This window comes from Xyrauchen texanus, chromosome 24 (genome assembly GCF_025860055.1).
Source record: "Xyrauchen texanus isolate HMW12.3.18 chromosome 24, RBS_HiC_50CHRs, whole genome shotgun sequence".
NCBI classification, from domain to species: Eukaryota; Metazoa; Chordata; class Actinopteri; order Cypriniformes; family Catostomidae; genus Xyrauchen; species Xyrauchen texanus.
The window spans coordinates 14889753-14905006 of NC_068299.1; the positions used below are offsets into that span (position 1 = coordinate 14889753).

General features: G+C 35.7%; 1 protein-coding gene across 2 annotated transcripts in view; it reads right to left on the bottom strand.

Annotated features, from left to right (window-relative positions):
* Positions 1–15254, bottom strand: part of LOC127617704 (rho GTPase-activating protein 22-like) — a 35283-nt gene that overhangs the window by 13126 nt on the left and 6903 nt on the right. Inside the window, exon 3 of one of the 2 annotated variants that reach the window (XM_052089759.1) lies at positions 13475–13562. In XM_052089759.1, the coding sequence (XP_051945719.1) occupies positions 13475–13562 (88 nt within the window). Of the gene's footprint in view, positions 1–8919; positions 9387–13474; positions 13563–15254 lie in introns of those variants that run through there. The other variant, XM_052089760.1, reaches the window with a different exon arrangement.

Sequence of the window (15254 nt, forward strand, 5' to 3'; positions counted from 1 at the left end):
TTTTTCTTTTTACAGGCGTTTTGTAATCCCTTGGAAATCCACGGTCTATCATTTTGTTTTTGTTTCCTACTATATATTTTAATTGGACAATTTTTATAATATAATAATTTAAATATAGTTAGGAATTCTTCATATGCTTTGTCAACATCTTTTTCATTATTAATAAACTCCCAGTCTTGTACTAGCAGATCAACTTTAAATGCCTCCATTGTTTCTTCTGTTCTGACCCTTTTGGAAATTGGTTTATTCCCATGTCTGTTTAAAGTGTAGTTACTGTCATACACTATAAAAATTGGTAGGTGGTCACTGATATCGTTTATCAGTAATCCACTCACTATATTGTTTTGTATACTATTTGTAAATATATTATCTATTAGTGTTGCACAATGAGAAGTTATTCTGCTTGGTCTGGTAATTTGTGGATAGAGGCCTAGACTAAACACGGTGTTGATAAAATCCTCAGTCATTTTATGATTATTTGGGTTTAATAAATCGATATTGAAGTCCCCACAGATGAACATGACTTTTTGGCTAGTTTTTGTAAATGTCTCTTCTATCCAGTCCTTAAATATGTCAATATTCGAGCCTGGTGACCTGTATATGCAACTTACAATAATATTTTTCTTTTTTTCCATACATATTTCTATTGTGACACATTCCAGCAAATTATCCACCACCATTGACATTTTTTCCACCACCTTATAATTTAAATCCTTGTCCACATACAGTGTCACACCACCCCCGCTTTTATTTACTCTGTTAATAGAAGACATTTCATATCCTTCAATTTCAAAATCTGATCCCTTTTCACTATTTATCCAAGTTTCTGTTATTGCAATTATGTTAAAGTGCTGTTTCAATTGTTTTAGATAGTGTTTTATACTGTGAAAGTTGGCATACAGACTTCTGCTGTTTTAAGTGGATAATGGATAATTGCTGTTCGGTCTTGATTGAACTGTTAAACTGTTCATCGGTGTAATAATGGCAGTTATTGTTGATGTTAGCAAAGAAGTTGTTCACAGGATCAATGTCATTTTCTGTGTCTTGTGAGTGATGTTCAGTGTACTGAAAGGTGTTTAGTTCTAAGTGCTCGTATTCAACCACCCTTTGTATTGAGTGACTATCTCCGTTATGTGTGTGCGTTTTATTTCGTGACATAGTGAGATTAAAATGTATCATCAACATATCATAGGCCTACCTGTAATAATAAAATAAAGAGGAAAAGGAAGAGAGGCAGTCTGTCCCTTAAGTTTTTAGTGCAGTCAAATACAAAACCTAATTCATGAACAGGGGCCATATTTCTGTGAATATATATATATATATATATATATATATATATATATATATATATATATATATATATATATATATATATATATATATATATATATATAATATATGATACAAAACAAACAAACAAAAAAAACATTATCTTAGAATGTTGTTGCTATCAAACCACTAGATGGTGGTAAAGTAATGGGGAATCTCAAATAAACAGAGCAGTGACATCTGTTTATGACATGATTCTTCATACCAGACATGAAACATTATTAACACGAAAAAGCATGATTTCCTTCTTAACCTCGGCTCTGACAACAGCTAAAGGGAAATGTGCCATGACATTGTGAGGAGTCTCAGGAATGTGTTCTGATATTTGATCACTGTGTTGGTAGGCTAATAAAAACAATTGTAGAGATGAAGACAGTGCTTATGTTTGGTTTTAAAAAGCACAGTATACCAAAATGAAATTTTTAATATTATAAAACCATGACTATTTTAATGTCATTCCTCAAGCCCTCCCTCTCCACCCCCTTGAATGTATTCAGCAAGCGTTCAGCCTAGTTTTTGTGGATGGATGGTTCCATTATCTGTCTGAGTCTGGCTGTGGAGCCCCGGGCCTAGAATAAACTGGATATTGTCAGGTAGCTACTGGCACACATAGCACTCCCTGAGGAGCCTGCAGTTCTAACTGACTCTGTCTGTGTGATTCAAGGAATGTTGAAGTGGATGATGTACTTCCTCTGTGCTTGTGCCCTCAGCAGACAGAGCAGCTCCATTGCATTTATATCATTTGTAAAGACAATAATCATTGGGATGACCTCTATTTATATTTAAAAAGATAAAGGCTGTATGTTCTATAGAACCAGTGAAAAGTTTGGACACATCTGACTGAATTTGATTCAGTATATGCTTAAATGCTTGAAATCAGGTTTGTAGACAAATACAATTTACACACATATATATATATATATATATATATATATATATATATATATATATATATATATATATATATATATATTGAAGAAATCTTTATATATATATGTATATAGATATATCTATATATATATATATATATATATATAGATTTTATATATAAATATACATGATATTAATTATTGTAAAGAAACAAAAATTTGTAATTTTTTGTTTTAATAATTTAAGTTGGACCAGATAGTGAAGGAAAAGCAACTGACAAGTGTCCAGCTTTTCTGGGATGTTACATCATAAAGTTGGTAGAGAGAATTCACACGATTTGTCAAAGGCAAAGGTGGCAACTTTGAAGAAGCTAAAATGTAGTTTTGATTTGACATGTTCTGGTGATTACATAATTCCCATTATTATTATTAGTAGTATTATTTGCTATAATTGAACTATAACAGAACAAGAAGGGAGGAGAAATGTCAATAAAAAGCATGAACAACAGATGAATACCTGCTGAAAGCAATATCATGAGCAATGTTTTATTTTATATTAACTTTACTCACATTTGTACTAATTTACATGATTTCCAATAGAACTGTGTCATTGTTTACTGTTGGCTCCAATGCAGTAGTTTGAACTAGCACTACTAAATGACAAATCGGGGATGCAAATGTTCTGGGGACTATCTCTTGAGGCACCAGCTTGTACTCTCAAGGCACAAAGTGATGGTCTGAAATAATTCCTCCAATATTTTCTAATACCTCCAACTGAATTCCCAGTGTTTTTAGATGGCCTGGCCCTTCCTTATCTGCTGCCCAAAGCTGCGCTAAACTTCTCACATCAACATTCTCCCAGCATGCATATTCAGTCTATGGACAATGATTTCACTATGACACTCAGCATATTTCCATGGGAAGGTCATGGCTAGGGACAATTTTTAAATCGGAAGGACTGAACATTGATGTGTATGTCTAACATTCCACTGGTGTGAAGAACCAAACAATGCCACGCCTTGATGCCCACCCTTTAATACATTATGCATTGTTGAAGATAAAACACATACTTGGGAGTTTTTTCTCTTAGAGTTTTTGGGCTATAGGGAGACCAAATTTACAATGATCTTTTTTGATCTCATCTCATGAGATTAATTTATGAGATAATTCTACAACTGTCAACATTTACAGTAGATTTAGTAATCTTGTATACTGTATAAAAATGTAATGTCTTTTTAATGGCTGCAAATTCAAAAGGATTTTACTGTAGGGTGCTATTTAAAATAAGCACTTTTTATTTTATTTAAAACTGAACACTTATTTTTGGGAAGGCTGGGAAACAAATTAAGTATTTTAACATTGATAAATACATGTATATAAATCTAGTACTTACAAAATTAGAACCATTGTTTTCAAACACTAAAATGCATGGGTCTGTTAAATAACTGAAACATGTTTTGCATTCAATATCTAACTATCACTGCAAATTATTTACACTTTGAATAACACAAAGAAATCACACTACAGGAGCTCAGTCAGCAACTTTCAGGTGTACTCTGTAGCATGCATTCCTATCATGTACAGTATCAGAGAGAGAGAGAGAGAGAGAGAGAGAGGGGCAGGCCTGAGGCACATTGTGCGGTTTGGCCAGCACTGACTGGGAGGACATCCAACACAGGCTTTCAGATGAAGACCTTTATTTCTGATTAAGCACTTTACAGACACTCTTGCCTTGAGAGGTAAAAGTCCAAACCTTTTAAAGAACTTGCACTGAGAAATCTGAAACCAAGATAAAGCTCAGTAACACTTTAATAATAATAACTGTCACTCATAACACATTAATTACATTAACATAAATTATTCAGTTATACAGTACGTAATGCTTTATAGATCATTAGTTGTGTTATTTCAAATAATTATGAAAGTTATATATTGTCCTACCTAAGGGATAATATATTTTGTGGTGTAGTAAATATAGCAGGAAATGTAAGCGCTGTGTAGTTCTAGCGGGAAGACTAGCAGCTGTACATCATCGCACCATTAGCTGGGTAATTCCCAGCCAATCAAATGTAAGCCATAGCTTTGTAAGTCTGCTCACAATCTATCACATTGCTGTTTCAGTGTGCTAACATGGCAACCTCCACCACCCAACCACCACCAGTTGAGCCCTGTCCTGCACGGGGGTAGGCTCCTATCGCCGGCAGGTTATGACGGTTCCGAGTACAACTTCTTCGGACCGCCAGACGGGGCCTACGCCAAAGAGAGACATTACTTTTCTGTTTTATATTCATCAAATAAATGTCATCTTAAATCTCACTCAAGTCTGCAAGTCTTCCTGATAGAAAGAGTAAGTACTTTCTACATTGAATAAGTTAAGTGTGAACTTTTTGAAAGTGTGAGATTTTACATTAATTCTACATTTGTACTCAATTCAAACATAAATTAATGTATATTCTAGCTTATAAGTAAATCGTATTTATGACTGTTTTTTATCTTTACAATTCATCATTATTTTTATTGTTGATTTTGTTGAACCAAAATCTGTTTTTTTGTGGTCCCAAAGTATAAAATGATTGGGGGAAAAGTGCTACATTCTGAATATTATTGAAAAAAAATTAAATCACTTTGCAAAAATTGGCAAAGGATGTCTCAATTTAGGTTGATTTCAATAATAATGAGGAAAAAAAAAGAGTTACAATTTTAGTGCATGTCATTTTCACAAATTAATCTCTATTGTCTTTTCCAGCAGTCAAAACAAGCAAACTCTGCATGTCCATTGCAGTACATCAATTCCTTCCCACTCATTTCAAACAATTTATTGCTGTGTTACAGGATTTTATGAAGGTGCTGTAACAGTTCTTTCTGCCATTTAATGTTTTCTGAGAAAATAACATCCAATGGGTCTTTTATCACTGGGGGGCAGTGATAAAAGACTGCCCCCCAGTGTTCCCTTTAATAAAAACCCATGTTAGTAAACGTATTTATTACATATTACCTGTTCAAAACTGTTAAAAATACAGTCTATTTATGAAGACATGTGCATGAGCAGGAGGGGAAACTAGATAACATTATGGGGCTAGGGGCTAAAGTTGGAAAACATTTCAAATACTTTTAGGTCAAAATTGACCCATTAAGACAATGGAAGGAACAATTGATTTTAAAAACCTTTTTCACTGAAAAATTATGTACAAAAATAAATTTAATTTTTTCTTTTGTTTGTTTTGACGGTTTTGACAAACTCACAACATTTGGTTCCGGTACCAAAAACTATGCACTCTTTATATTTATTGTAGCCTTTACTTGAAAATATGGTCTGTTACTTTAGTAGCAATTTCTGATTGGAAAGTGTTTCTAGGTTTTTCAAATAAATCCCACTCCATTTATTTTAGTTTTTTATGATTGTTTATTATCTCACCAAACATATAAATAAATTGACAGTAAGTACTGATTTGAAATAATTGTATTATATGAGAAAAGGCTGTAGACTGATCCAAGAGACATGAAACTAGCACTGTTTGAGATTGGTTGCCAAGGACACTGGTCATTTAAGTTTAGCAGAAATATATACATTTTGCTCAGTATTTGACCATAGACTGCTGCGGCTGACCTATTAGAATCAAGCATTCCACACTGAAAAAAGTGGCAACCTGCAATTGTTACCTCAAGGATCTATTTTGACTTGACTTGATAACCCGAAAAATTACTTTTGTTGGTGTAACCTAATTGGTCAGATTGATTTAGTCAGATTAAATAACAGTTTTGTTTTATAGTTAATATAGATGTTATCACATGAATAATATTTTTTAGGTTACCCCACAAAACATTTACATTTACAGTGAGCATAATAATGGTTAATACACATGAACTACAGATCTGTTACATATTAAAGTATCTAATGGTTATTTATGACTTAATAATGAAAGTTAATTTAAAGAACCTAAAGTTCTGTGTCAGTATTCATAATTGATCTGCAATCAAGTTAATTATGACCACAAAACAGTCTCATCTTGTTCTTGGCAAATTGTAGCTAAACGATAATTGCACTTCAGCTAGCTTTCTTTTATGTAGAGGAATTTGTTGATTACTTCAAAACTCAAAATTCATGTGTGATGAGGAGGAGGGCGTGGCCGGGCCTTGAGGGTGTGCCTGGCACTGAGTTGGCCAATCAGCGGGAGATGGATAAAGGGGAGCCGGAGACGCCAGTTCGAGAGAGAGTGAGAGAGAGGGAGATGCATGAGCTGTGTGTGCGTGTCTGTGGGTTTCGCTGCAAAGCACTCTTTATGTTTAGTTTAAGTTCATTTGTGTCATTAAATGTTTACGTTGATTGCTCAGCCAGTTCCAGCCTCCTCCTTGCCCATCTTGTGAACCCGTTACACCATGCTACAAACCAACATTCTCCAAACATATGCTATTTGTATATGCAATCAGTTTCATTGGTTTAGCTGCTTCTGTAAGGCTGCTATCTCTGGTTCTGATTATTGGAGGTTTCCCCCTGAGCCGGCAGATTGAAGCTGTTCTGTGGTGAGTCTTTTCTTGCCTGAATAACCCCCATGACTCCCTCATAAAATCAGCTGACCCCCAATGTTTCCCTATTATCTGACAGCCATTAGGTCTTCCTGTGTTGCATGGTCCACAGCTCTCTTTCTAACATACCACAATTAATGGACACTGTATTAAAGAAGAGAATTATGTTGCATAAAAAGAGCTTTATTACAGTATATCTTTTTGTTGTGTGATTTTATGGTGTGGTTTTAATGTTTTCTGTTTTATGAAGAGGTCATCATCAAAAAACATGAAATGTTCAGACTATAAAAATGCAAATTCAGCAATGGTGTGGTTCCTCAAGCACCTCCACATGTGTCTGCAAACAATGATCAGCTGATCGACGACTTTTAGTGATTTAACCCATAAAAATACAAATAAAAATATACAAATACATATCAGCACCAAAATATTGCTAAATTCTGAGATGTAGTTAGTTATTTTATCAGTCGACAAATTCTACACTTCTAAAACACAAACTTAATATTTTATATCTAAATATACTCGGTATCACACACTTACTGACTATGTAAATGGCTACAGACAAAAACTGGGCATCACACACTAAACGACTAAAGATTATTCCAGCTGTCATGGAAAAGCCCCTGTTCTAAGAGATGCATGATAGATGTAAACAAATGTTGATCTACAGAAGCGCTGCCATTGATGTTGCTACTTCTCTGTTCTGAGTCAAAAAAGATACGGACCGAGCACATTTCTTAGGTGAAAAGACAAAGATTGTCACGCGAGTTTGAGGTGATTGGTGTTAAATATTTTCTCCACTTAGGAGTGTTTGTTTGAAGAATCTCCATTTCTTCGTGGTTCAGTGTTGTGGTCGATTTTCATTGACTGCTCAACATGTAACTTCAGAGTTGAGTCATTGAGCATCATCGACTACAAGAGTTCTTCTATCGTCAGCTCTAATATATCAAACATTTTTATATTCTCAGACTAAATGGAATAATTTCACTATCTGTCCAATTTCATAAAATTTTTTGACTTCAGAGTAACTGAATTATCTCTGTCTTACATAAGCGCCCTAACCTCAAACGTGCACAAAGCGGTAATCTTATGACTCTGTATACACATAGCATCAAAACTGATCTTTTCAGTTCAGACGTTTCACTCAGAAAAAATAGCCAGTAAAAAATTGACCGGTATTTTAGAATGGGGCTTGTTCACACATGACCTCTAAACTGAAAATTGCAGGTAATTTTCAGGAAAAGGCTGAATGTGTGAAAACGACTTTTGTCATTTACGAACAAATTACTTTTGTCAAAACTAACTACACATTCTAATCCATTTTACCCAAATACTTTTAACTAAGTAAAGTCAAGGGTAATTTTGAAGACAGTTCCCCTCAAGTTCACACAGCTGTCCTAGCAGATTTCCCACAGGTGTTTTTTCTTAACCCTAAACAATATATCTACAGATTAATAATTTGAATCCTGAAAAAAACTTTTGTAAAGAGTTTTGCTTTTTGAAAGTGTGTTCATGCTATATTTCTTTAAAATAACTGCCACTTGGTTTGATATTTTTTAGACAATGCAAAGACATTTTTAGGTGTGACTTAACAGTACAAATAATATATTGTGGGCACGCTGTATAACAGTTGAGTTCACCAGAGTTTTAGATCCCTACTGTTAGATTTGTGGAACATATATTGAATAACAGAAGTCCAAGAGAAATAACCATATAGTTTAAATAATCATTCAGGAATTGATGATAATCTGAAAATAGTATCACGCTGAGCACGGAAAGGGTTAAACGTGTCAGTTTAAAATCAGAGAGCAGATGAACTGAAGAGACCACCTTTCAGCATAGCACAGGCAAAATTACAGGCCCTAACATTCATGCAAGACAACCTAACCAGCAGCAGTTCCACTCCTTACAGGCCGTTCCAAAAATACATGGCGCACAAAGCCACAGCTTCCTGGATCTGTTTCATGCGTTTGACGCTCCAGATGTTCTAGTCCATGCAAGCAGCAGGTGGATCCACAATAGATGATTTGCAGGTTCAAGAACAAAACGCCCATACATTCCTATCCTCCAATAAATGCAAAACTGTACTTTTACAACTGTAAATCTGTCTTGCACATCGATCGCTTTTATACCAACTATATAAGTCGCACTTTGCCCCCAAGATTCACCAAGCTCTGTGAGGAAAGTGTATCCTTACCCTTAGCGTGAACAGATCGGTGCTCCTGCAGTTTGCGGCAACTGAGCCCCATACTGGCACACGGGAGCCAAAAAGGGCAGTGCTACAGCTGTGCCATTCTAGTTACATCTCTGGCCTTGGTGGAAGGTGAATACGCAGCATAGGTGTGTGCCGGGGCAATATAATGGCAGAAGAGAAAGAGAGGAGAGAGAGAGAGGAGAGAAAAAGAAAGTGTGTATGTAAGAAGGAAAGACAGAGAGGAGAAATAATGGAAAAAGTAAGAGTGAAAGTGTGTAAGAGAGAGAAAAGAAAGAGAGAACAGAGAAATAGTGAATGAAAGTGTACATGAAAGAGTGAGAGAGAGAGAGAGAGAGAGAGAGAGAGAGAGAGAGAGAGAGAAAGATAAAGAGAGAGGAGAAAAGCGTAGAAAGAGTGAAAGTGTGTATGAGGGAAAGGGAGAACAAACATATAGAACCCCACAGTATCATCACAACCCAACCCGAAATCCAAAAAACAAGTCCACCGTCTGCTTCTTTAATTCATTATTTAAAAAAAAGCTGTGCTCTTTTTTTTCAACCTTTTCTCTTCCCCGCCCCCCGGTCTGTCAGACTCGCCCTCTCTCACCCTCATGAGTGGAGCCACCATAGAGCTCATCTTTGCCAAACATCCCCCAAACACAAACAGACCCGGCTAATCAATCCGTGTGTGCGCGCCTGTCTGTGTGGTTGGGGGATGATGTGACTTCACGTGGGGGCGGTTTAACATTTCTGAAAGCCTGGCGCACAAATCTCTGCATGCTGCCTGGATCTTTTCATCATATTAAATCTAACAGCTTTTTAATAAAACCTTCCCCTCTTTGAAGACATGTTTGGAGACCACAAAGGCCTTGTGTATGTGTGTTACACAGATGCTTTTATTGCAGATTGCCAGAAGGGTTTAGATCAGAGCTTTTAAATGTACCAAACTGCAATGTTCACAGACTAAGCATTATGCTTCTCCAGCGTGTTGTCAGCTGTAAGGACATGCTCGAATCAGACCTCCACCGTGCAGCCCCACTCCAATCACCAGTCATGCTTGTGTCAAAAGCAGGCATAAATAGAGACATTGATCTGACTTTTGGAAAGTGGGTTTAATTTTATGGGCTGTTCTTTATCACAAAACTTAATTCGCTTGGAGAGGCACATGTGATCCACCTTGCAAAAAGAACTGACAATAACAATGTAACAGGTCAAGATTAAGAAGCATACTACCGAAGAATGCTAGGAATAGCATATAAAAAAAAAAACCCTGAGATGGAGGAGGTGGCTATTGTTCAATCCCAACAGCTGATGCACACTTCAGTGCAATGCTTTGTCTCAGATGTTTCTCTTAAAAATGTCTTTGGAGAAATCAATGAGGTGTGCTCTATCAGTTGAGATATGCACAATTTGATTACATTTGAAGAAGTAAAAAAATGTAGTTGATTAATTGATGCAAATGTTAAATGTATCACTTTACAAGTCATATGCTATAGTAAAAGAAAGATAGCATTGTGTGAGGAATAGGGTGAGTTGTAAGTGTTTATGAACTGATAATCTGCAATTTTAATCATGATTAGTGCCTAAGTGACTAAATGTCAGTGCTGCAATATGTACAATGAACTATGTATCATTTTGCAAAAATGTATGTATAGGAAAATGATAAAACCATCACCATTCTATCATGTAATTGCTCATATTTATAATGTTCTTTGATGCCAGCATGAAATCATAGCTTTCCAATATTTTGAAGTTAATTATGACTAAGGGCTTAGAGTCTCAGGAAATACAAACACTGTGGCTCTGAATGCCAAGTGAAGCCACGTGTCAGTAGGTTGAACTGTAGCAGCAGCTTGTGATATTTACATGTTGTAAATGAAAGAATTCCCTCATCAATTATTTTACGACAAAGAGGGGAGAGCGTCCAAGCGTTGCTAGGCACCTAAATAAAATATCCCTGTAAAAATTTTAAAAGATGACAGCATTTCACTATGACATCATATAAGGAATAATTCAACAAAAATACAAATTATCTAATTTACTCGACCGCATGCCATCCCAGATGTGTATGACTTTCTTTCTTCAGGAGAACATTAATTAATATTTTTAGAAGAATATCTCTGTTGGTCCATACAATGCAACTGAATTGTGGCCAGAACTTTAATGCTGCATTTTTATGCTTTTTGAAGCTTCAAAGTAATCCATACATCTCCAGTGGAGACGTATGGACGTATCCTGAAGCAATATGATAGGTGTGGGTGAGAAACAGATTTGTTTTTATGTCCTTTTTTTATGATATGCATGAAGAATGTGAATTGCCTAAAAACAAAAAGAAGAATATGGAAATGAAAGAGAAAGTGGAGTTTTATAGTTAAAAGGGCATTCAGTAGTTCTCTAGCTAGCTTTAGCATTGCTCTTCTTCGTGTACTTTAAGTACCAGTACGAAAGTGGTGTTAGACACAGTACTGCCATCTATCGATGTGGATAAGCATGATCGTCTCTGCTGCCCCCACCAGCATTGGTATATCATTTGCATCTGGAAAATGTCAGAGTTTGGGGTAATTTCCAAAGGTACTTACTACTACTATAATATAATTGCTTTGCCTAAAAAAAAAAACGTCAGAATCAGGCAAACAGACTTCTAAAGTTAAGGAGATATTATTATTATTGTCCCTCATATGAATAATATTTGGACACTGTCTATGTTTCACATTATTTCCAAGGACACTTATTACCTTTTTTAGAGAACTGCTTAGTGTGAAATAAACTTAAATTATCTAGCGATAGAGAATGTTATAGTATAGGAAAGATTAGAATTGTTTTTGATTATCAAATTTAGCATGAATACTGTATTTGAACTCGTTTTGCTTCCAAACAAACCAACGTCACGGTTTACTCAAAATCCACAACAATCGCTGTGCCAAGCTGGAGGTACATGGGCCCCCCTTACTATAGCTGTGATAAAAAAATTAAATAAAATTGCATGTTGCTTTCCGGCTGCATTTGTAAACACCGGTCCATTACTTACATACGTTGACTACATGCATAATTTTAAAACGTTCGAGGGAAACTTGTATGAGTTTTCTGTAAATTCCACTGATACTATTTTAGAGTGGTCTAAACAATTCATAATGTCTTACCAGTTCAACAAAAAAGAAGCAACAAGGGCATCACTAGGGCTGCAAACGAACGATTACTTTGATAATCGATTAATTTAACGATTATTAGAACAATTATTTGACTATTCTGCGATTATTGCAATGATTAATCATTAGCTCTTAAGCAATTAATACCATCTCTTTTCCGTACAATGAAAGTGTTTGGTGACTGAGGCTAAAATGCTCCCTAACATCTCTTTTTGTGTTTCCTCGAAAGAAACAAAGTCATATGGGTTTGAAACAACATGAGGGAGAGTAAATGAAGAAAGTAAAAAAAAAAAAAATTAAGATTTATATTTTTGCTTGAACAATAAATTTAAGGTTTCACTAGGCATGCCAAAAATGCAAAAGTGTATCAATTTAAGCTGCAATTTAAGAATTTTTTTTAAATCTAGACTGCAATAGTTCAAGTTAACCAATCCTTAATGAATTTTCAAAATGGTATTAAGGCTCACCCATGGTCACACTGTGCAAAATTATGTGATACGTTGAAGGTCCCATGGGAACATATTGCTGAATCTGTAGTGTGACTGATGTGACAATACAGGGTGGAGTTTTTGCTTTGATTCAAGGAATTCAGGCAAACTGTATTATTCCTGACATCATGTGATGCTCCAAAACATAAAAGATGTTGCCTACGCTTCTGAGACAGTCAATCCGTGCATCTTATCACGTGGCTCGTTGTGCACGACACCGCGGAGACTCACAAATATGGAGGCTCATGCTACTCTCTCGCGATCCACGCACAATCCACAATTGAGAGTGAGAACCACGAGGAGGTTACCCCATGTGACTCTGACCCTAGTAACCGGGCCAATTTTGTTGCTTAGGAGACCTGGCTGGAGTCACTCAGCTCACCCTGGATTCAAACTCACGACTCTTAGTGCATTTTTAAAACATTCTTAAACTATTTTAATGCTATACTAATGAGGAATTATGAATGTAATGAGGAGGGTAACAACTTTTTAAATCCTTAAACTGGTTATTATTCTTTATTTACAGGTTTAAATAATAATAATAATAAAAAATAAATAAAAAACTCGATTTTCAATGTGGTCTGTGACTTATTGACCCCATTGTAGGTGGCAAGCGTTATGCACAGTCGGAAATCTGCTTTAAATATTCTCTCCGAGGATACCAAGAGCCCTCTAGTGATTAACTCTGGTAATGAGGAAGCAGTATTTCATCAGTAACAATATGCAAGCTCCCGCATAGAGACTGTGAGCACAGTGTCTTGGTTGTTTGCTTGCTTTGCCAATATCTTCTTCTATTAAATGACAAGTAAACTAAAGGACATATAGATTAAAGATTTTGCACTGATGGCACAAACCATTCAATGTATTTTTATTTTTTTTTTCTCAATCAGAACACAAGATTCAGATGTGTTTACTTATCTCCTACCTGGAATTATCTCAAAAATATGCCTCCCAGGTTCATCAGGATTGGCTGTCAGCTCATTGACTTGACTACCCTGTAATGGGATACAACCCTGAAGGAAAAAAAAAGAGAGAAAAATCAACCTTAGACAGTGAAAGGACCATGTTCAGATTGTGCACAGTTTAAAACATTATAAGCTGTTTAATCTATTAATTTATTTGCTGAATGAAGAATTACTCTCCATGATAACAGGAGATGAATATACCATTAAGCTGATTGGTTATGGCACCTAAGGGAGCTGGTTTTCATTGGAGATAAGACAGCGTGGAATTTTAGTTATCTGTAGAATGCATGGCCCTATTTTACACTGTAATCAGCAATTCTGAGTCATGTACAATAGACCCAACAACAGTCAAATCATAAATCATGCACCATCCTCGTTTAGCTCTTGCTGTCCCAGCATTTACACAGCAATGCTGCAGAATCTCATCGGTCAACTGAAATTCCTCTCTATTCAGCTTAAGCTAAATGAAATTTCAGAGGGAATGCATCGATAAAGGTAAAAGCTTATTGGGTTACTCGCTCAAGTGCAAGCTTGCCACATTTCTGCAGCAGAGATTCAATTTAGCAAGAATGGAGGTGGGATGGGTGTAGAGAAATAAATGGACGATGGATGATCTGGAGTCACCAGGCACGCTGAGCAAAGTCGTACCGCTGGCTCTGTGCTACAATATAGAGCAGTACAGTGGTTACAGCTCAGTCACTCTGTATCTGCTAAATGATTTGACTTACACCACATAAGGGCAGGCTGTTCCCAAATTAGCTTGTCAGGCTAACAGCATGCTGATGTTATCCTGGTATAACGGGGACTGTGAAAGGATGCGTAAATGTCTCTGACAAGGAGAGACTCACTAGCATAAATTAGATTTTAAATGATTTGGTTGTTTAAAAAGGCAGTATTAGCTGGTATTACTTAAACATTTCTGCAATATATAACACATAAGAGATGTACAGTCAGCTAGCCATTATTGCTAAATAAACCCAGACAAGATGATCAGGACCTGACAGACAATGGAGGGATCTTGATTCGCCCTGAAGAGGTTTATATAAGGGATAATGTACAGCTGATAATGTACAACTGGCTGACTGTAAATTATCCTGCTTATTACATAGCTAACTAAATAAATAAATAAATAGGCATAAAATATTGATTTGCATTCAAATTATGTAATTATGTGAAAAGATTCAAAAAGCTGAACAGCTGAAATCCACCGCTGGTTTGCATCGGAGTTCTGCTGGTGTTTATTTTGTAATTAATGACCGTCTGACAGCTCATTATCCAGTCTATTACAAGAATACAGTACTTGCCAAATAAGCAAATAAATGGACATGAAACATTGATTTGAGTATAAATTATTTTATTAGCTTACTTGTAGGGATCACACAGTGATCTGAGAAGCAGGAAAGATGCCGGAAATACCCGGATGAGCGGTCTTATACGTGAATGTGCAGTTGTAAGTCAGAAATATAAGACTGCTAGACGGCACCACTGACCAATCAGAATAGAGTATTCCAGAGAGCCATGTAATAATTTGCGATACTGACCAGATTTCTGTACATTATCTTGATTATACACAGCTACACTGTAAAAAGGTAAAAGACTGTAAAAATACTACAGTAAAAAAAAAACATTAATTGGTTAAAGGGTAGGTTACCTTAAAATATACGGTAAACATTTTTTATTAATTAAAAAATACAATAAATGCAGTTTATGGTAAAATTTTGTACAAATAATTTATTTTTC